Source organism: Asterias rubens, chromosome 1 (assembly GCF_902459465.1).
Source record: "Asterias rubens chromosome 1, eAstRub1.3, whole genome shotgun sequence".
NCBI lineage: Eukaryota > Metazoa > Echinodermata > Asteroidea > Forcipulatida > Asteriidae > Asterias > Asterias rubens.
In genome coordinates this window covers 33,124,263-33,147,930 of record NC_047062.1, presented here as the reverse complement: position 1 = coordinate 33,147,930, position 23,668 = coordinate 33,124,263, and the positions used below count along the sequence as shown (strand labels likewise).

At 38.1% G+C, this 23,668-nt stretch overlaps 1 protein-coding gene across 1 annotated transcript; it reads left to right on the top strand.

The window, feature by feature from the left end:
• Positions 1-40: 40 nt before the first annotated feature.
• LOC117295196 lies at positions 41-21,183 on the top strand. The gene is made up of 13 exons (XM_033777766.1): positions 41-341; positions 6,015-6,201; positions 9,695-9,871; positions 11,507-11,733; positions 12,254-12,407; positions 13,062-13,176; positions 14,826-14,894; positions 15,698-15,834; positions 16,496-16,583; positions 17,033-17,197; positions 18,649-18,825; positions 20,099-20,392; positions 20,846-21,183. Exons 1-13 carry the CDS (start codon positions 41-43, stop codon positions 20,972-20,974), a joined length of 2,220 nt encoding a protein of 739 aa, XP_033633657.1. The 3' UTR covers positions 20,975-21,183.
• The last annotated feature ends 2,485 nt before the right edge of the window (positions 21,184-23,668 follow it).

Here is a 23,668-nt window from a genome sequence, read left to right as displayed (position 1 = left end):
ACAGTCAAACTCAGCCTTGGTTCAGTCACTTATTGAAAAGATGAAGCGTGAGAAGTACTTTGTGGTTCTGCTGCTTTTTATCATCCCACAGATTTTAGTGTTTATAAATCTAATCCAGGTGAAAGATGATGGAATTGATCAGCAGATATTCGGGGAATCTAAGCAATCGACAGTGTTTCAAGATGAATTTGAGGAATCGGAGGTTGTGATGTTCCAGAAGAGGTTCATCCATGATGAGGACGCAAGTAGGAGGAATCGTAAGCGAAGTGTTGTTGGGGGTTTGTTTGGCCTCGAGATGAGGAGCAACACCAGAGCAGTCGTAAACCCAAGGAATCGAAAAGGTGAAATCACTTTGTACTTCATTTCTTGTCCATATTAAAAATTAAAAATTATTAAACCCGATATATGGTAGGCCTAGGTTGTTATGAAAGCCGTTATTTTCCCAAGTTTGTTTTTCTACTCCCAACTAAGTTATGATATACACGATTGCATTGTTGCATTCTCAAATTGGGTCATGGGAGAATTGTCAAAGAAATTTAATGAAGTGATGTGAAAGTCTTTAGTTTTGCTAGTTATTATCAAAGACATGGCCTTTCCTTTTTAGATTGAGAAATGTCATATGAAGTATGGCACTAATATAATTACCAATTATTATCCTTATCTTGCTCAAAGAGAGTTGACGGGTATGCAAGTATTGCCTTAATTGTACCTTATCTTGATTCAAAGAGAGTAGTTAATCCAGTCAAAGTATAGTATGCAAGTATTGTCTTTACTGTACCTTGTCTTGATTCAAAGAACGTTATTTCAGAAGCCTATAGTTATCAGGTATGCAAATATTGCCTTTACTGTACCTTGTCTTGATTCAAAGAACGTTATCCCAGAAGCCTATAGTTATCAGGTATGCAAGTTTTGCCTTACTGTACCTTTTCTTGATTCAAAGAGAGTAGTTATAATTACCAAGTCATAGTTATCAAGTATGCCATTATTGAAGTAATCTTGATTGAAGAGATCCAGTCACCAGGTATATGGCAGTATTGCTGAATACACATACCTTATATTGATTCAAATAGAGTAGTTTTTTAGCATTGCCTAAGATTAAATAGCATTATTCACGTTGTAGTTTTTTATCTTGAGGCTACATTTACTTGATTGCCAATCACACAAATACAAATGTTTTTTTGAAAGAGATGTCACTTTTCGTGCGTTCTGATTCTCTGGGTTAATTCAGGTGGTAATAATTGCTCTAGTTTGCTCAGTTATGGATGAAAAGTCAGTGTAAACATCACCTTAATGGATGTACAGGTATAGACTGCTGTTTAGAATGTTTAATCATTGAACAATATTCAGGTGTCTGGTTTCTACACCATGAGCATTACATTACATTATATGGGTTGGATCAAGGACCCAAGTCATGTAGAAAACTTGTTTTTATTCAGATGTTTGAGTTTCCAGTCCACAAGTAATTTCTTGTGAAGCTTTCGTTTGTGTCATGGGCATTCATGTTGTGAAGTATTTCCCTTCTCCCAATAATAAATTGAGGTTTTATGATATTGGTCTCTGTTTTGCTTTGAGGGGTGTGTGCAGGTGTTTTTTTTTTGGGGGGGGGGTAAATTATGGGATAACAAATCAGGAAAAAAAAGGAGTAATTTAACGAAGAATCAGCTACCAGTTTGAGTAATATCCTAGGTTTGCTTATGATAAATTATTAACAAACTAACAGATTCTACAATCCTATTTAGTCCTAAAGCTACAAATTGCATATAGGTCAGTCATTAAATTGTTTATCTTAACCTTTATGGTGGACTTTATGTGGTGTTTCTATGACCTTCAAATTAAATTGATGATATGATCACACAAAATAGTTTAATGGAGAACTTGTTTACATTACAAACACAAAATAAAGGCTGGCTCTCTTCAAAGTCTTAAATGTTTCTAGTGTAGTTTTAAACATTAGCTAGGCCTCTAACTTCAATTTTTTTAGTGTAAAGGAAAGACTGAAATTGCCTGATTAGTATTATGAATTTTGGCAAAACTGAAGCAAAAAGTTTAGTCTATTCCTCAAGATAGAGCGATGTTGACCCTTGCGTTAAATTACAATGCTGCACTTGAACTAGACACTAGCTAATGTTTATTTTCATATTTACAAATCAAGTTCAAGTTCAGTTAAGGTTTATACTTGAGTGTTTACCAGCCTAATATAGACTTACTGTGGAATGACATTGTGTAACGAATGGTCTTGGGCTGGGTCAAGTTTCCTAAATGACAAATGTTTTAATAAATTTGACCATGAGTTACAGAAGAATGGTTAAATCAAACACACTTTGAATCAGAAGAGGACTCAAAACTTTACCTTCATTCTCACTTTCTATAATTCTGTATTTTATACCTAACTACATTTTGGAAAACAAATTCAACTTTGTTCCATCTAAACAAACTTAGTTCTTTGAGAAGGCACCTGTTGTATGATATAAACCTACCTATAAATGCTACCCCTCTAAAAAAAACACCCCAGTAAAAAAGCCTAATAAAAAGCACTTCCCCTCATTATCTATACAATAATTGTAATGATGGAATCAGTTCTTTTCTCACTGTTTGGATCTCCATAACGCAACCAGTATCTCTGACCAAGCTGGGGCAGTCAATCGTTGCCCCTTTCAGTAAACCATGACTTGGTCTGTATTCTAAAAGGTAACAACAAAGGAGTAACCCAAAGTATAGGATAAAGTCGGACAGAGTCCTTGGTACCATAAAGATCAATGGCCCGGTATGCAAGAAAAGTGTCCAACAAAAGTCCTAGTTTAAATAGTCCTACGGGAAGATTAAATCCAAAATCTATCAAGTGGTATAATTGAAGAATAGCACCTTACGCCATGAAGACCTGAATGAGTGTTAAGTGCTTGTTATGTCCACAGGATAATGAGCAGAAGAAACTCGTTATGAGTTTGGATTTGTTCTTGTTGTTGGTTTGGGAATGAATCCTACCTAGGGGTACACCTTGGGCAAGGATTGATGAGCTTTCCTTGGTCTACTCATGAGAGACCTTAATTCTGTCTATGAAGATTAAATCACAGCAAGGCCCTTCAAGAGAAGCCTATTAAGTAGGTAAAGAAACCGTCTCAAGAACAAACTTCTGTCATTGTTTTGGATGACCAGCAAGGACTCCATGAACCAAGTACTCTTGGACGCTCAGACCATCTCAGACCATAGAGGATTCGATGTTTGCTTTAGTACAAAACCAATAGAGCAGGATGAGAAGAAGGAAACAGACATGGAGATGGGAAATGTAATCTTATTGGGTTTTTTATGCAGTATCTTAGGCCTATTACCACTTTATCACTCACAGATCATTGAGGGATAGGAGTTGGACTGGGGGGGGGGGGTAGTTTGTGGAACACTAAGTCAGTTCAAGAACTGTACTTGACATAATTATAACCTGAATATTTTTTGACCTACTCCCAGAAACTGACAAGAATGGAGGTGTCTTTACACTGGACTCTAATCTTTCTCTCTCTAAAGGTCGGAATCATGTTGAGATTTGCCCATTCTTGTGTATCCCTCACAAAGGGGTTTGTTTAGTTGGAAGCACCCCGATGTCCCTGTGTACAGCTGAGCTTTTGTCTTCCCCTTTTCCACCTTCCATGTTTTGGTGACCAGGTGATAAGCTAGAGAGACAGGTTCTTTGATGTTTCAGTGAGTGCCATGCTAGGGATCCTTGCTCTATGCTCAGCCATTGTTGTTGCATTTTAGTAGATGAATTGGTTCATCCACATACAGTTCGGTATGTTTAAGCATTGAAACATTTTGGCAGACGTTTTATGAAGCTCCCGTCCAGTTTTGCCTGATTCTAATATTAATTCCAAATAATATTTTGTCACGATCCAACGATTGATATTAACAACCTGGTCGCCGCTTGCTCTCATGTGACTCAACCTCATTATACCCTGCTGTTAACAGCATTTCAATCTAAATTCCATCTCCAAATAATCGCAGCGTTCAGTTCAATGAACTTTCAGCAATTAAAGTCAGGTGTTTCCACAAATACCTTTTACGACCTTAAGACTTTTCAAAAGATCTGTTTTAGGGTACAAACTGGATTATTCAAAGCCAAAATAAGATGCCCAAGATTGCATGGTCACGGCGGTCAATGTGGTCACCGTGGTCAAGTGGTTAGACTGCAGGACTTGCAATCACAAGGTTGTGGGTACGAATCCCGTGGCTAACCCCTGATTTCACATTGACCATAGAATAAATATTGTCGTCTAGTTACGAAGCACAATTTCTTGATTTGTGCAATTCATAATCATAGACGTTAAACCAATGCTTGTATGAGAGAGAATGGCTGTTGCCAGCTTGGTGTTTATACCCCCTTGTGGGAGTTTGCTTAGTTCCCTTGATGTGAAGATCATCTAAATAAACAAACATGATCTTGAATTATACAACAGACCTTTATCACGGTGTGGTCATCTTGATTTTACTCTATTCCATTCAATGTAATCAAACTGAGACTGGGACGAAATAATAGTCTGGTGCCATGCGCAATGAATGTTAGCATTCATTACTGTTCTTGGAAACAGGGAACATGACCAAGATGGTGGCAGCGTGATAATGGTCTATTATTGACACTCACTGTAGGGAAACAATGCTGTTTGATTGTTAAGTTGTGACTTGTATGTAATGAATTAAGCTTGGCATTCATGTTAACCTTGTTCCTTTAATCAAATCCTGTGGACTTAGAGTGTTTCTCTGGCAATCATATCCTGATGATTGTGTTACTGCTAGACATGAAGTCTATCTCTCACAGGAATTACATTGTATCTCTCACAGGAATGACATTGTATTTCATTCCTGTTGAACCTGTGTATAGATGATTTATTAGATTAAAGGCACTGGACACTATTGGTAATTACTCTAAATAATTGTTAGCATAGAAACTGACTTGGTAACAAGCAAAGGGGAGCTGTTGGTACTATGAAACATTTTGAGAAACGGCTCCCTTTCAAGTAATGAAGTTTTTGAGAAAGAGGTAAATTCTCATTCAATAAAAGACTTCAGGCCTGAAGCCTTAATCATTAGGTATCTGAAAGCACACAAATTTGTGCGACAAGAGAGTTTTCTCTTTACTCTGTTGCAACTTTTATGACCTATTGGGTTCAATTTTTCACAGATTTGTTATTTTATATGTTGGGATACACCAAGTGAGAATACTGGTCTTTGACAATATTACCAAAGGTGCCCAGTGGCTTTTAAGAATGATTCACTCATTATTCAAGTACAATGAATAAGGTGACTATAGAACAAAATGTGCAAGTGAAGACCCCCCCCCCCCAGTCTCCTTGCTGTCATATGAAGCTCATTTAAGGTGAACGATTGGCTCAGTGGAAGGGGCAGGAGGGGGTTGATGCATGCATAGACTGATAGATTTTACAATCAACATGTTTTCAAACTCACTGAGACAGTTTCGGAGACGGGGCTTTTCCGCTTACATGTATAGCATCTGGGACTAAAGAAATACCCATCTCTCTTCAATCAGGGTAAAATAAGACTCAAGTCACAACAAATTGAAGACTTCTAGTGATACAGTTGAAATTTTAGTGAATTTTCTCTCGTTTAACTTGGAAAAAAAAAGGAACCGACTAAAATTGAAAGTTATTTGTGACTACTGCTACAGCTAGGGGTGGATTACCGCACTTACCATTCATGTTGTCAAGTAATTTGGACCCCTACCTTAAATTAGGCATTACAATAACATTAACCAACAGACTCCATTGTCAATTAATAGGCCTAGTGTGATTTTTTTCTAAGTATGGATTTCTGGGTTTAACATAATCACTCTGTCAAGTAATGTTCTTTTTCATCAAATTAAAGTGAAGTTAGTTTGGCTGGGGTAAAGTTTTGGTGAAGTTTAAACTGACCAAAGTTTTATTCAGAAACACTCATTAAAGTATTAATAGGCTTATTTCTTGCTCTGTATTTGGTTTACTGTTTAATCATTTTCATTCTTCATTTTATTTCAGTTGAATCCATCTGGGCTTCAAGGCTGAAGAATATGACGCATTCTCTGTTCTACGATGAGATGGGACCACCCAGTGACAGTGTATGTCAGTTGCCTAATCTAACGGCTCCTAGTCCGATGTGTAGAGATGGTATAGGATGGGAGTGTAATATGGTTCCTTCATTCTCTACGTATAACTCTTCAACAAGGTAATTTTCATTCCATTAAAGACCCTGGACACTATTGGTAATTGTCAAAGATCAGTCTTCTCACTTCGTGTATCTCACCATATGCATAAAATAACAAACCTGTGAAAATTTGAGCTTGACTGGTCGTCGGAGTTGCGAGATAACTATGAAAGAAAAAAACACCCTTGTCACACGAAGTTGTGTGCTTTCAGATGCTTGATTTCGAGACGTCATATTAATATTATAAACTTGAGGTCTTGAAATCAAATTCGTGGAAAATTACTTCTTTCTCGAAAACTACGTCACTTCAGAGGGAGTCGTTTCTCTCTATGTTTTATACTATCAACCTCTCCCCATTACTCGGAATCAAGAAAGGTTTTATGCTGATAATTATTTTGATTAATTACCGATAGTGTCCACTGCCTTTAAAGGGGAGGTACAACAGGAGACTTTTGAGACGCTGGCGGCAGCAGACATAACAGTCTCTTTTGCGGACTTGAAGCTCAGAACGATTACTGGACTGGGATTGTATCAATATGCAATTGAGTAGCATCTAAACTGATGTATCAAACACTAAGAGAAGATTGATCTCTTCTGTTTTATGGGTAATAACCAGCAGGATTAAAAGATATTTCTGAGACTCAAACTCAACATTTGAACATCAGTGTCTTGAAACAAGACCACTGGACTTGTCGTGTCTTCTAACTGGCCCAACACTGAAAAACACTGGCCTCTGGCCTGTGGTCCAAAGTAAAATTTGAGCCCTGTCCATGTACGGCCATACAGGCCTACTAATATTGTGACGACAGTCCCCTTTAACCAGCCTTCCAGTTTGTAGACACTCTTTTGAGTCCTTTTCTTTGTGGCTGTTTTGCTGCTAGAGGTGTTTTTATGGATCCATCAAGGCACTGAAGGTGTGATAGAAATCTTTACATACTGTTGTAAGGTCTGGTGAACCTAAAAGGAGCCGTCCCTACCACCCCTACACTACACACTCAAGTGTGTTCACAAGGGCCCTAATACAAACTACAGTGAATGGTTTATGCACTTTGAATGATTGTGATTGGCAGTCTCTGGTCTCTGTAGGGGGGGGGGGGGCCTTTTGTCCAAATGTTGAAAGTGGGTTCTCATTCAGAGACCTTAAGGAAGTGGATTGAACCCAGAGGCTGCTCATAATGGAATGAAGTAGGGGAACGTTTTGGGGTGACATCCGATCAAAGGTTCTGAAGTTTCAAAAGTGTTCTGTTTCCGTTTCGGAAACTGCTTCCATTTCTCTAAGGCTCTAAACAAGCAACTAACATAAATCACAACTACAGTAAGCAGATAACTGTATGGTGTTCTGGCTGGTTACCTTTTTTTTGCTAAGCAACATAGGCTTGTGCTAAGCATTTTTTGTGCTTACAGGCTTTACAAAATTCGGCCCTGTGGAGTTAGCCACAAAAAACAAACCCATTATTAGCTAAACCATTGAACACGCTTGCCTAAACACAATTGTTTTTATCAGAGCTAAAGTAAACGGTCTTTATTAAAAACAAAAATGATAAAAAAGTGCATAAATTCTCAAGGATATAATGATAAAAAGTGACAAGGCTTGATGCTCCAACTTAAGCATCTTTCCTATGGGTGCAGTTCATAATGTTAGATAAACACAAGGGTCCCATGGGCTTGTTTTTAAGCCACACTTCATAATTAAATCCATGTTTACAAAAACACTGTTTTAAAAACGCCCCAAGTTTTTCAGACCTTGAGTTCAAGTGTCAAGGGTTTTAGCTTCAAGCCCAGTTCCCATGAGATGCCCCTAATGTGCAAAACACATCTGTCTACAGATGGACACCTAATGTATGAAATTGAAAGACTAAGCCGATGTCACATTTGTACCTAGTCCTTGTTTATTTCAATCCAGCTGTGTGCCTGGTGCGTCTATTCAATCGGCATGGCCATACACAGCCAGACATCAAACTTAGTTTTTATAACTCCAACTCACAGCAAGAGACTTTATCAATGGGTGTTCTACACTTACTACAGTGAGACCAAAACAAATTACATCGCTGAGTTGGTTTAGCAAGTAACTTGCACTCTTTTCCAGGTCATGTGTCACATGTTCATCAATCGGAGCCATCTGGGCCCAATTTCATAAAGCTGTTTAGCAGAAAATACTGCTTGACACATTTCTTTGCTAAGCCAAAATTGAGTGGGGCACCAGTCAAAAAAATGTAAACTAATGAAATTTTGGCTTGTAATTTGTTTCTGTTAAGCAATACATTTGCTGAGCAAGTTTTTGTGCTGACAGGCTTGAAGACATTTAGCCCAGGATATGGAGAGTCTTTTAACAGGCAGTTTATTGATGAAATGTTTCTTGCGATAATCACTGGTTTGAAGTGCCTCCTCATTGGCCATTTCCTTTAAGGGTCTGAGACTCTAAATTATCTTGGTATTTCAGGTTTCTTACGAGTGATTACAGCCTTCAAGTCATATTATAGAAATAGAGACTTGTTGTACACTAGGGTCCAAGACCAGACAGGTTTGAATCTCAGGGGGGGGGGTTGCTCTTTGGGGAAATAGAGCTAACTAACGCTAAAATAAATTATGAAAGATTTCTTGCACCTGGAAGAAATGTCACTAAAACTTGTAGGAAGCATTCATGGACATTTTTGTTTTCAAATCTTAAGCAGTTACACTTTCACTTAAAAGGCACTGGACTCTATTGGTTATACTCAAAATAATTTTTAGCATCAAAACGTACTTGTTAGCTATCGATGGAGAGTTGTTAAAAGTATAAACATTGTGAAAAACTGCTCCATCTGAAGTAATGTAGTTTTTGAGATGGAGGTAATTTCTCACTCAAATAATAAAAGACCTCAGCTGAAGCCTTTTATTATGCATTTGAAAGCACACGAAGTAATGCAACAAGGGTGTTCGCTCCTTCAAGTAAATTATTCTCTTGCAAATTCAATGACAAATTGAGCCCAAACTTTCACAGGTTTGTTACTTATGCAATGTTGGATACACCAAGTGAGAATACTGGTCTTTGACAATGACCAAAGGTGTCCAGTGCCTTTAAATGGTTTTTATTTATGTATAGTTTCTAGCTAAAGTGTACCTGGCGTGTTGAACTTGTGCAAACCCAAGTTCCTTATTAAATATATCCTGTTATTCCAGCTGCTTTCCTCCTCGTTTTCGCTCTCACACTTGGTGCATTTTTTCCTCAAATCTCTCTGCATGTACTTATTTTAAGGTCAAACATAATTGCAGTGTAGGTACACAGTTATAAGGGATAAGTTAGGGCCAAAGCTCTTTCACATGTGTAACATGCTGTTGTTAATTATCTGAATAGCTCTGACATTTCAAACGAAGTTAGGAAACATTTTAGGAAACATGAGGGCTGGTGTGAGTTGAATTTGACCGGTACAATTTGTTCCATATTTTGAGTGATAATTGAAATAATTGCAATTAATTTGTATAAATTTGTTGAGCATCATTTGTCTTCAGGTTCATGTTTTCTTTTTTGTTTTAGGAATATCACTGTTAACTGCAAGGGCCGTTTCCGCGTCAACCAAATTGATCGCTTAGAGTCAGAGTACACTATTACTAGAGGTAGCTACAGAAGACCCGCAGTATGGAAATACTACGAAGGACCTACAGAGATCCCAATGGAAACAGAATATGCTGATATTGTTTGCAAAAACAAAAAGTAAGTTAAAGAATTCTTACAATAAAAGACTCCTTGCATAACGCAAAACACTAGGGACACTGAAGTGACATGCACGTTTTAACGCACAAAAACAGCTATTGTCCAATCATTTGCCACCTTTGACCCAAGTGAAGGCACTTTTTGACCCCAGTCTGGGCGCTTTTTTTCAGCGTTTGACATAACATGCAAGGTGTCTATTGCAATAAAACCCTTGATTAGAAGGCTACAACAGCAATTGATAGTATAAAGCATTGTTGAGAAACATTTCAATTAGAAGTAATGTGGTGAAGTAAAAAGGTGAGTTTTTATCCTCCAAAATTTAAATGAGAAGCACTACCGCCTGGCGCTTCTCAGATTGTCTTATCTGGGGTTTTCCTCTAGATTTTCGGCGACATGTAAAAAAGGCAACCACTTTTCGAAATGAAATATTCAGATGTTAATTTTATTGTGTACATCTACAATCAAATGGTTCCAAAAACAAAAGGTATGCCTTGCCTTTAACAGAGGAAGTTTTGAGACCGGTTGGAAATAGTTCATAATATCAGCATTACTTCCTGCCATGGTGAAAGCCACAACCACAAGGAAACTTCTATTCTATATGAAGTCATTCATGCAAGGTTTCCGTGCCTGAAGAGTTCAGCTGGTAGCTACGGTTGCAAGTTGAATGTGTTGAAAGAGTAACACACCATATGTTATACCATTCCTGTCATCTTGGGACCTAAGATTGGATTAAGGAACTAGTTACATTCATTTTAAAGCAGATTTTGTGCTTTGTGAAATGTTCTCATCATTTACAAATATATTTGATTATATTTCATTTGTCTGTTCTTGAATGTTATCCATTGGAGAGGTCTGGGCACATAGTGTTTAGACGGACAATCCAACGAAGAAACGTGAACCCAATTTCGTAATGATAAAGCATAATGATTTATGCTCAGCTACTAGTCTCTCCAACTGTTCCATATGCTAATATCATCTCCTTCATTTTTTTAAATAGTTTAAAAATCAAATATTTTAATAGATTTACTGCATGGTGGAATTTGTTAAAGCCCAATTATATCTGAGTCTCATGACCATGGATGGACCATGAATCCTTCCCATACTCCATCACAGCGATATTGGATTGATGGTTGAATCATGGTGGCATTGTTGATCCGGTCGACCTAGTTCACAGGCCTTTATTTTTAGGGAATATTCAGATGCGTTCCACAACAGTTGCCACAGCAGTTGCAATGCGCTGACAGATAACAAGATTGGACTGGGTGCAAATAAGTCACTTTGAAAGTTGTTTTGAAGATGGTCTAAGTGTTGGGGGAGGGGGGGGGGGTTGGGAATGCTGTGTGCATAGGTAATGTTGTTAGCTTAGGCTGCTTGACTTTGACAGTTTTTTTGATATAAATAACTTGGACGTAATTAAGACAACAGTGAAAATTGTTTTGAAGAAGGTCTTGGCATAGGGGGGGGGGAGGGATTGAAGATAATTAAGCCAGCTGTTCAGAAGACTGCTTTACTATGACAGTTTTGTAAATAACTTGAAGCGATAAAAAATTGTTTGTTATTAACATGATCAATATTTTGACTAGGTGCTGTTATGCTATAAATATTGACTTGAAAAACTTGTACTCTCTCTATCAGGTCAAGAAACCTTCACAACTACCACACCCAGTTCTTATCAAAGCCTGCCACCGATCAAGAACAAGAACAGCGTCTCCTCGAGGTCAAAAGCCGAGAGCCAGTTTGGGAACCACTCTCTATTCTCACTATTGCTTTGGATTCTACATCAAGGGCACAGGCTCATCGAAGCTGTGGCCTTCCCAAAACCATGGCAGTACTCAAGAGGTTCTACAATGGTTATTTTGATGGTAAGGTAGAGGTAAACAAAAAGAGACAATCATGCCCCGGAAACGCAGAAGCCACATAGACCATGGCCCCTGTTGCCCCTGGTCTTGGCTTTGGTGCCCCTTCAAAACTGGTTTCCATAGATTTTCCAATGGAAGAGCTGGATGCAAAATGAAAACGGTCCTGTTCTCGCAAAGATGAAATACCAGGCCTGGACAATTGTGGGGTTTTATATGCATGGGTTAATTACAAACCATGAATATTTAACACAACAACAAAACACTATCTAGTTAAGGTGGAACTATAGTGCCAGTGCCCTCATGAGGGAAAAATGTCATAAGAACTTTTTTTATTTTACGGTTCCTTAGCAGTCTCTTATATTCATTCTGGCCAGATTATTTGTACAAAAGTTTATCTTTGTCTTAAGTAATTAACCACCTCCCATATTGGGGGCTGTGAGTTCAATAGGCCTACATCCAGTTTTGCACTAAAAATGGTATATATTGTGTGATTAATTTTTGACCCAATTCTGTCATTTTTCAGAGAACTCGATCCCAGGTCATGATTCTCTCTCACATCAATCATTCTTCTTCAATCGGTTTAACTCAATCAGCAGTTCAACAGCACTTAACCTCACACCACTATTCTCTGGAGAACTCTATGAAGGACTGGACTTAGAGAAATTGACTAAAGGAATGTAAGTATACTGTGCATAATTGTATAAATTGCATGAGATATGTTTAAAACATTATAAATATAAAAGTTCAAAATAAAGGAGTTGTTAACTGGGTGGTTCACATCCCGCCTTGATAAACATGAGGTGGCAGAACTACCAGCTTATCAATAGCCACTTACCCCACTGCTCAAACTTCCAATGCAAATCCCACCCATGTGCTTTTAATCTCATATGACATAGTTTTTCAATGGTTCTATCACACAGCAGAACATCTACATTTTATTGGCTGGTAGTATTTCTTTCTTTTAGCATTCTTGTTGATATTGGAAGTCTCAGAATAAACAAATGAAAGGAAACAATCGTTCAGTCGTTTCCTTGTATTCCAATAACCTATAAAGAAACGGACAGCAATCTCAAGGTCTTCACCATCATTCGGCAAAGACTTGAGTTCATGGCCGCCTCATCCTGAGATTTTAATGAAGACACATTCCTGGAGTCGCTGCCATCACCTGTCCTCTTTCAATCGCCACTTTTCTCAGCTCTTGCCCACTTCTACCACTCCACTTTTGTCACATTGTCTATCCAGCGCAGCTAAGGGGCAACCTCTGCCTAACCATCTATAACTACGTTGTCTTACAGTTAATTAAACATAGAATGTCATGGTTTGATTTGTAGATATGCTAAAGATGTGAAAGAGTGGATATGGAAGTATGCGTCAGATCGTGGTTATATAACCAGCTATGGAATTGATAATAACAGTGGAATGATGGGCACACGAACTCATTGTAAGGTAATTAAGATTAGTGAATACTTTCATAGCACCAATATCAAAGCTAAGCCAAACTTGCTGCTTTAAGAAGCTTTCATATAAACACAATTTAGCTTTAACATATATTTATGTGAGTGAAGCTTGTAGCAGCATCTTGGATAGTGAACAAAATGCCCTGTAAATAGCAAAGGGAAAGTAGAACTAGCTGTTGCAAACTGCTTACCAACCAAAAGGACCTGGTATAAGTACAAACAAAACAATTAATGGCCTAATATTTCGACCCTAGCAGAGTGTTTCTCCTATAAATAAAGATAACACTAGTAAAAACTGCCACCTTCATCAAACTCAAGCAAACTGCTTTAATGACTGTCAGTACGTGGCTATTTAATAATAAGACCAATTCGTTAGCTTTCCTGTTTGAACACGAATGCTGCCAAAAAACCACTCATCTCTTTTAGAGTGTATCTTAACAACAGCTTAGAATGGCTCACAAATCATGCAGTCTAATGCTCATTATGGATTAAGTTGTCAATGAAAATAAGTTGGTTGCTGTTTTTGATGACCTTGGAATGTTTTTCTGTCCCAGATTTTTGTCCCAGATTTTTGTCCCAGATTTCTGGTTTGGATTAAGAGATAGTTAGAGGTCATTTGGAACACTCTCCACAAACCTCCGCCAAAACAACAGTCCGATGTTTTGTCTTCTTCACTCTAAATCCCATTGTTGTCCTAGAGATTAGAGACTTTTGTATACAAACATCTTAATCCTTAAAGCAAAAGCTTAATCCTGAGATTTAAAGTGATCCGCCTTTTGATGCATAGACATGGTGGATTTAGGGTGAAAGTCTTAGTGGTTGGGAGTGTATAGACTCAGCCACTCAAGGTTGAAATCAAATCAGTTGATACAGAACACATTCTGATTGCAAATCTTGCTGTACCCCCACCCTCCCCCATTTTAGTTTGATTTGATACAGGTTTCTGTTTGAGTAATATGCCTTACCTGGCTGCAATAATTAAAGGCACTGGAAGCTAATGGTGATTACTCCAAAAAAAATTTAGCATAAAAACTTACTTTAACGAGCAATGGAGAGCTGTTGATAGTATAAAACCTTGTGAGAAATAAGATAGTTTTTGAGAAAGCAGTAATTTCTCACTCAATTTTTGAATAGAATTATGAGGTCTCGAATTCAAGCATCTGAAAGTAGGACATGGATTTTTTCTTCCATTATTCTTTTGCAACTTCGATGACCAATTCAGTCCAATTCAGTCGCACAAATTTGTGTGCTTTCAGATGGCTTTCAGGCCTGAAGTCTTTTATTGTTTAAGTGAGAAATTACCTCTTTCTCAAAAACTACGTTACTTCAGAGGGAGCTGTTTCTCACAATATTTTATGCTATCAACAGCTCTCCATTACTCGTTACCAAGTAAGTTTTTATGCAATTATGTAGAGGAGTTACAAATAGTGTCCAGTGCCTTTAACAGAATTTGAAGCTAAGCAGAATACCGCAGCTCACACAGACTCTTCAAAGCTCTTCACTTCTTTGTCCCAGTATAGAATATCTCCATGGGAGACTGTCTAGCTTGATAGCTTGCTAGCTTGTTTGGGTCTCCATCTATTGAAGTCAAGATTTTACAATCTATAGTTATGATTCTTCTTTGATCTTTTCTTAAAGGATTGTCACTACAGACCTCCAGTTCTTGCTCATGTTGAGCATGGATGGCAGAAACGAGAGAATGAGGAGGTATGTAGAGTGAAAACACAACTAAAGAAGTGTCATATACAGTAATTTGTTTTTACCCTTTCCCCATAGATATAAGGGACTGTATACTCTAAGTATACTCTGTAGTATTTTCCTGAGTTCTGTAAAAAGAAATCCAGGCAAATCACTCCAGAACATTTATTTAAGAAATGTCTGTGTAAGGTTTGAAATTTTACTAAATATCCCCGATGCAAATTTGACATCTCTTATAACTATAATCAAATTATGCTTTCTTAGGTTTGTTTGTTTGTTTGTTTGTATTATTTTTTTTATATATCAGAGGATCAGGTAGGCTCAGTTGGTTTCTTCCTTGCTTTTTACCTCCGTGGGACCCTGTTCGAATCCCACCTCGTGCCAGAGCCTTGTGTGTGGAGTGGGTTTTCAGTAGTAATGGTTTAAAACTCTTTTCGATATTAATAATTTGCTTCGGTTTTGGGCAATCTCCAGTTTTCCGTTGTTTATAACTGTATCATTTTATTTGTGTTACACTCACGTGTGAAGCCTGAATTAAAAAACTAAACAAATTGTCAAATAAGATTTCTAGTGCTGTTTGTGTTGAGACAAAGTGAGATCAAAGCAAGATGATTGAATGCAAATAAAGTTAGTGGCCTAACATTTCAACCCTAGTAGAGTCTTTCTCGAAGGCTAAATGACAACAACCCAAGATGATTGAGTGAGCATTGATCCATTCTGTGACTTCACTTTAAACCCATCTTGTCACTGTATTGAGGGAGCAATAAATTACATCCAAATGAAGTGTATTATTGGTGTATATTTTGCTTTAGGTGAGACCCAATATCCTGTCTGGTTTGTGTGATGGAAACCACATGTTACATGAATATATTCTCAACTACACCAGAGATTTCCTGAGACACCCCCATCAGGCTAAATGGGCCGCTCTGGACTTGAACGCAGCTCACAGGTTGGGACTCTATTTCAGGATAACTCATTTTTTAACTGGGGGCCATTTTTCATCAGCATACTCTGTTTTAATAAGTGTTATGGCAGTTAATTTGCAATAATTACAGTCCCCACCCCCCTCTCTCTATCTCTTCAGCACCATGCACTATACAGGGCAGTCAGGTTGGTTCTACAGTGGTTTATGTCCTTGCCTTTCACCTCTGTAGACTCCGGTTCAGTACCTGGATTTGAAGCCTGCATGTGTGGATAGTGGGTTTTCCCAACATGGGGTTTTGATAAAAAGTTGGTGTGATGTTTCCATTAGGATACTTTGCCGACTTCATCATTCAGATTCAGATTCAGATTCAGATTCAGATGCATAGACTGGCAAAGATAGGAAGCTTGTGCAAAATCAAAGTCAGTTTAATATTTATAAGCCCTAGACCTTCTAAAAAAAAAAAAAGAAAACAGCCCGGATGAAACCATAGAACCATGAAAAATAACACCAGCTCCTTCCTAATCATTGTTTTTGTTCATAATTTCAAAGGGAAATGTTTCAGACGTTTGAAGTGTTAATTCCTGTTTCATGCCATTACTTTATGTTACTACACAGACGACCTAATTGCCATTAACCCCTATGTTTGTATTTGATGTTTCTTCTTCTAACGTTGTTGTTCCTGTAGGAGTGAGACAGAATCAGGCAATCAAGTTGACACTGAACTGGCCTCCTTCCTGGAGGTAGTTTTGCAAGAAAACAAGAACCTTGTAGTGGTAGGTCGATCTTTAGGGAGAGTAGATTAAAGGCACTTGACACTACTGGTTGTTTCTCAAAATAACTGTTAGCCTAAAAACTTACTTGGTAGCCCACAATGGAGAGCTGTTGGGAGAATAAAAACGTTGTGGGAAACAGCTCCCTCTGAAGTAACAATGAGAAAGAGGTAATTTCTCACTCAAATATTCAGACATCAGGTCTGAAGCCGTTTTTAGACATCTTAAAGCACACAAATTTGGGCAAAAATTGTGTTCTTTCATTCATTATTCTCTTGGTCTATGGAATTGGACCAGATAGCTTTCCTGATAATTGTTTTAATTATGAGACGCAGAAAGTCAACCCATCTCACCTCTCGGTTTTACCTTATGTTACTCACAGAAACAGACCATACCTTAAGACACTGGTAATGAATTGCATCTGCTTAATGTAATGTCCTGTTATTTCTCAGTTTGTTTTAGGAGACCACGGTAAACCTCTACATAAAGATCCTTCACATCTTGCAAGTTACTACGAGACTTTGCTGCCATTTTTATCTGTCATCATGCCAACGTGGTTACTGCGAGAACAACCTCAAGTTATGGCAAACCTTATAAGTAATCAACAACGATACCTTGTAAGTGAGTTTACTGATCAACTCGTTAAATATCAAAGCATCATCTTAATGACACTTCTCAGTTCTGAAATCTACTCTGTGGTAGTAGAGAAGTCTCCCAAATTCTGAAAAATTTACTCTGAGGCAGTAATTTATATAGCAAGACAAGTTCTCAAAAGAACATAATATACCCAGCAAGATTTTATCGAACAATGCGATTACCACTATTATGGTCCAGTAATCCATCCTTTCATACTGAACATCCTTTTTCCTCACCACTTTACTCCTATTGGTTCATAGCCACCAGTTGTTTCTGAAATAGAAACTTTGATTGGCTGTTATTTACCCGCTTCTTTCTGGATCCTTCCCTTAATCCCTTTCCCCTCTCTTTTTCTATGAATGGATATGTATTTGTTTGTACTTGTTTTATGCCTCTGAAGAAGGTCCGGTTTGGATCGAAAGCTAAGGCCATCTACCTTACTCATTACGAATGCTGGTCATCTCGCCACCTGACAAGCTCGCCACCAACAAAGTCGCCCCCTGCAAAGTCGCCCCCTACCTGGCTCGCCCCGGGTTGAAACAAAGTCGCCCCCTGTCAATGTCGCCCCCTGTCAATGTCGCCCCTAGCAAAGTCGCCCTATGACAATGTCGCCCACAGCCAATGTCGCCCCCTAGCAAAGTCGCCCCCAGATGTTGGTCGGAAAATAATTTGTTTGCAACAGCTAATTCTATTTTCTCAAAATAATTAAGGCTACAATAATTATGGTAAAAAAATATAGTTAAAACATTTTCAGAAAAAATTCTGTATGAAGTAATGTGCTTGTGGAAGGTCTAACCCTAACCCTAACCCTAACCCTACCCTAACCCTAACCCTAACCCTAACCCTAACCCTTAATTATTTTCTGGGGGCGACTTTCTAGGGGGCGACATTGGCTGGGGGGCGACATTGTCAGGGGGCGACTTTGCTAGGGGGCTACATTGTTTGGGGGCGACATTGTCAGGGGGCGACTTTGTAACAACTCAGGGCTAGCCGGTTAGGGGGAGACTTTGCAGGGGGCAACTTTGTTGGTGGCGAGCTTCCTAGGTGGCGAGATGACCAGCCCCCCTCATTACATGTATATACCCAGCAAGTTGATATACATGTATACATGGTGTTACAGCAATCCAAATATATCTCACTATGCAATGCCTAAAAACCCATTTATCATTTTGATGGTTGCAGACATCTTATTGGTGAAATAGTTCAAACAGACTCTACAAATGTTGAGCTGCTTTGAAGAAGCAGTAATAATTGGTGACAGATTTATGGTTAAATCACCAGTAATTGGTTGTGTAGCTCTTTAACAACTTTGAATATTTGAGCTTTGGTTGACAAGCTTAAAAAGAAGTAATAATTGATGACAGATAACCAATTAAATCACCGATGACTGATTGTGAAACCCAATAACATCTTTCAATAAATATATTCCTAGGTACAAGCCGATCTACATTTAAGCATGAAGTCTCTCCTTCATTATCCCTACATGGAGAGAGTAGACGGCGTCATTGCCTCTAAAGCTGTCAACATTTTCACCAAGGAAATTCCCAGCCACCGGTCATGTGAACAAGCTAACATTCCTGCCTGGACCTGTGTATGTGGCTTTATGCAGGTAAACATGACAATGCATACTGCGTCTTAATTCAACAAGGAAGCCTTTACTTACAGCTCTACTTCAGAGACTATTTTGGTTCGGCAATGTTTGGAAGTTTTCAAAGAGTGAAATAGTAAATAGGTTGACCGTGTTTGGAAGTTTTTAATGAGCCTTTACTTACAACTCTACTACACAAACTATTTCTGATTTGACCGTGTTTGAAAGTTTTCAATGAGTGAAAGAGAGGATGGTTTGGCCGTGTTTGAAAGTTTTCAATGAGTGAAAGAGTAAATAGTTTGACCGTCTTTGGAAGTTTTCAATGAGTAAAAGAGGTGATGGCTTGACGGTGTTTGGAAGTTTTCAATGAGTGAAAGAGTAAATAGTTTGACCGTCTTTGGAAGTTTTCAATGAGTGAAAGAGGTGATAGCTTGACGGTGTTTGGAAGTTTTCAATGAATGAAAGAGTCCATTCATGAGGTTTACTGTGACGGGTGACAGTACTAAGGATGTTGACTCAGGAGTCAATATAGTTATTTAAAGAGAGAGTAGATGTTAAGAGTTTGGATATTTAATGATGGGGGATTATTCACTCTCATTAGTCAACTATTGAGACACTTAGAGAGATCTCTACACAGTGGGATTGATGTGATTGTGTAAGGGAATCTGGAATCAGACTGGGTACCTTCAAGTCAAGCAGAGTCTGAATGACCAGCTTTCAGTACCAGCTGTTTGGGGTGTGTGGTTTGAGCCTAAAATTCCCAGCTTCTTGAGGGTTGCAAATCTGTATTTGAAACAAGTGTTTCTCACCAAACAAAATGTATCTTGCTGATTTGTGTTGCCTTCATAGTAAACCACAATAAGTGATAATGCCCTCTCTTGAGAACATGTCTATTATGGGTCATGTATATGTATGACCCATAATAATAACAATAATATTCATAATGTATAACTGATGAAACATACATGAGTACATATGGTGAGTTACTTAAACAAGAACATCACTCCAAACAAATTTTGAATGAATTGTCAAAGGAGTTGTCAAGCGCCAGTTCTTTTTACACATGGCGCTACCGCAAACCTCACCTAAGTACACCCACTATATGCAAAGTTTCAAATCCTACTTCAGAAATGTTTTGATTTGTCTACAGTGGACCAAAGATCCATGTTAATCCTTCATAATGTAAATCATTCATGAAGTATAGCAAAGTTTAAAACACAACATTATTACAAAAATAAAAACACCACATTATTATAAAAATAAATGTGTCTCCTGACTCCCTTCTCCTACACAGAAACTACCCGAGACTGACTGGACACCGAGACACACCAGTATGGTCCAGTACACACTGGATTACATTAATAAGATGCATAGCCCAGAGATGCTTGCCTCTAAGACCAGCAGTATAACCGAGGAGTCATCTTGTATTGATCTGCACTTCAGGAGAATCTTAAGTGTTGTTGTTAACGAGAACAAAGAAGAATCCCTAAACTCAGCGAGACGTTATGTTCATCATTTGTCATTTCAAACTATTGAAGAAGACACTGTGTGGTCTGTCATTATGGGTAATCAAATGGACATTAAACAGGTATGTAGCGCCAGCTCTTGCAAAACCTTAATCATTTTTTCATGATAATTCTTGATGCCTATTTGAGCTAAAAACAAAATGCTTTCGGATGCATTCATCTTCAGAGTTGGGATGCATAAAAAACACAAATGGTGAGCCAAGAAGACGATCGATGGTAACCTAACACAAACATGACAATAAATAGGACACTGACAGAGCACCAGTGCGATCTCGCATAACATGGGACGTCCCATTGTCGGGAATGCAATGTGCGTGATCGTGTGAATTTTTGTCATGATATTGCATGCAACCTTTGGAATAGCCAACTGGCGCCAAAACAATGGTTGTTGGTTTTCGGTTCTCGTGTCAAAAGGTCTCTACACAAGAGCATACAAAAAGTTATAAAATACAAATATTGATAAAGTATGTATTCATTTGTTTAAAGTAAGCAAATTCCAACTTTGTCTTCAACAGGTGAAACAAATCACCCTGTATCAACCTTACGATGTCTGCTGGGACAGACGAGTTCCTCTACAATTCTGTGTGTGTATCAAACCTTCACAACAAACTCCAACAATATTACATCAACCGCCTGTCAGGTGAACTAAGCGACCAGAAAGCTAGAAAGAGTATAACATCAACTAGGCCAAAGATGGACTCAACCAGAGAGTTATAACACCAACCGGCCATCGGGTGGACTCGACAACCAGAGAGCTAGAAATGGTATTACATCAACCTCCAGTCAGCGAACAGCTAGAAACAGCTAGAAACGGTTATTACACCAACCGGTGAACTCAACAACCATAGCTAGAACTCAACAACCATAGCTAGAAATTGTATATCAACTAGGCCAAAGGTGGACTCACAAGACAGCTATAAAGGGTATTACATCAACAAGCTGTAAGGAGAACCAAACAACAAGATGCTAGAAATGGTATTACATGTACACACTTGCAGCCAAGACTTAACCAGGTTACAGCATCAAAACTGGATTACAATGCCATTGAGCCAGTAACTTTATTACAAAACTAACTAGGCCTAACCAGATTACAACACTAACCAGTTCATAACCGGATTACAACACCAGCCAGGCCAGAACTGGATTACAACACCAACCGCGTCATGACATGATAATACTTGTAAATTGATCAAGTGATTTCCTACACCAGTCAGTTAATGCCTGGATTGCAATGATTAAACATGGGATAATTATCAACATCAATTCAAAGAAAACCTTCTAAGATTCAGTCATGGTGGAGAAAGGAATGTGAACGATGAGTAATGTTGCTCAGGTTTGATTTATGCTGCACCAATACTAAACACATTTATATAATTATGGAAGAAGTATTTTTCTTCAAGATGGAGCTTGGGAATACTATGCCAAAATTTTGGTCAAAAAACACTTCTTTTCAAGAGTGAAACTAGAATGTTATCAAAGAAGTATTTTGTAGTTGCTTTTACACATTGCCTGCACATTGGAAGTTCACCCATCAATGAATTTATGATTAAATGTTTATTTTGTGGCTATATTTGTTCAGATTTAAGAGGTACAGTGGCGCTGCCGGCACCAGGGTGCAAATTCACAATTTCCTGTTTTAGCGTGAAGGCCGGAAACATGAGTGGGGGAAGTGTGTTTATATTTGACATGTCCACCATCTCTATGGAGACCAAACAACTGTCTGTCAGAAAGTGCAAATATATTCCACATTAAAACAAACGGTGTGTGTTCAACACTCTTTAATCAGTCAATTTAACATGATGATAATCATGGAGTGTTTATTTTAAGCAATGACTGTATTGCTTCTTATCTTTACAGGGAAGATGTAAAACTGTTTTCCTTTTAAATCTTAAAGTGTATCAAAAACAAATCCTTAGTTGAAACATGGATAGAAATAATATAGGCAATACAATTTTTATTTATTTAAGAAAGACGTGTTAGTTATTTGCTCAAATTGTTCTACTCATAACAAGATGATAAAAACTGTTTGTTAAAATTTGACTGATGATTTTTTTGTTATAAAACATGATGTCATCACAAATCATACATCATTAAAAATTACTGTTGAAATGAAGCATACCTATATATGAAAAACAAATTATAAACATGTTATCACCACAATTACTTCTGACAAGCACACCCCCAAACAAAGATATTGACAAAATAGTGAGATTGCCAATATTAGTACTAGACAGCTCCCTTGGTAAAGCACCAGTATGTAAATATGGAGGTCACAGGTTCATGTCCCAAAGACTGAATTAAAATGTGAAATGAAAAACCAGCATACAATTCTTTCAAACACCAGACAGAAAACTCAGGCTTGCAATTACACGAAGGGCGTGGAGGCCATCACCTATGTTGCCCCTGGTCTTGGCCTTAGTGCCCTTTCAAAAGTTTCCCATAGGTTTTACGATTTTCCAATGGAAGTGCCCTTGGCAAAATGAAAATGGCCTTGCCTTTTCAAAGATGAAACTCCATGCCTGGAAAACTAACAATATTATTGTAGTTTTTGATCTAGTGCAATTTTGATTCTTTAAGAAGCTTGGATGAGTTAATCTAAAACAGTCTAAAATGGATTTGTTTCCCAGTCAGGCCTGAAATTATACGCAGGCCATGGCCCCCGTTGCGCTGGTCTTGGCGCCCCTTCAAAAGTTTCTGATTGAGTTTACAATTTTCCAATGGAAGTGCCTTTGCAAAATGAAAGGGCCTTGCCCTTTCAAGATGAAATTATGGGTCTGATGGCCTGCCAAGTTGTGGGGGTAGTTGTGAGGATAAGGTTCCCTAGTTTGAATCATGGCATTTTATACAGGAGCCCAACCTGAGTATAATGGCAGTGAAATGTAAACAGCGAGTGGTACTATGACACTTATTGTGCCAATAAATCTCTTAAACTATCATCAACTTGGCCGGTTTGTTGACATTACAGAAATAACTGCAAAAAGGTCAACTGCAGGGTGGTATAAACTCCCAATGGAAACTGAATTCCTAACCAACATGGAGCTGCGAATCAACAAATGAAAACGCTAGATCATGGGCCACACTCGTGTGGATTACAACATTTATGGTTGTGATGTTAATCCAATGAGCAATTTCAGACAAATTAATGTCATCTTTGATAAGTTATGGGATTTTATTTAGTTTATGTTCACATTCACATGCTGTCATAGTAGATCAAACAGCGGTACTAGTTAACAATGTGGACCCAAAAATTAAAAAAGGCTTAAGTTTAATTCAGTTAATGACTGAAATTTCTCAACCCTGCATAATTGAGTAAACTTTGATTATGAATCAAAATCCTC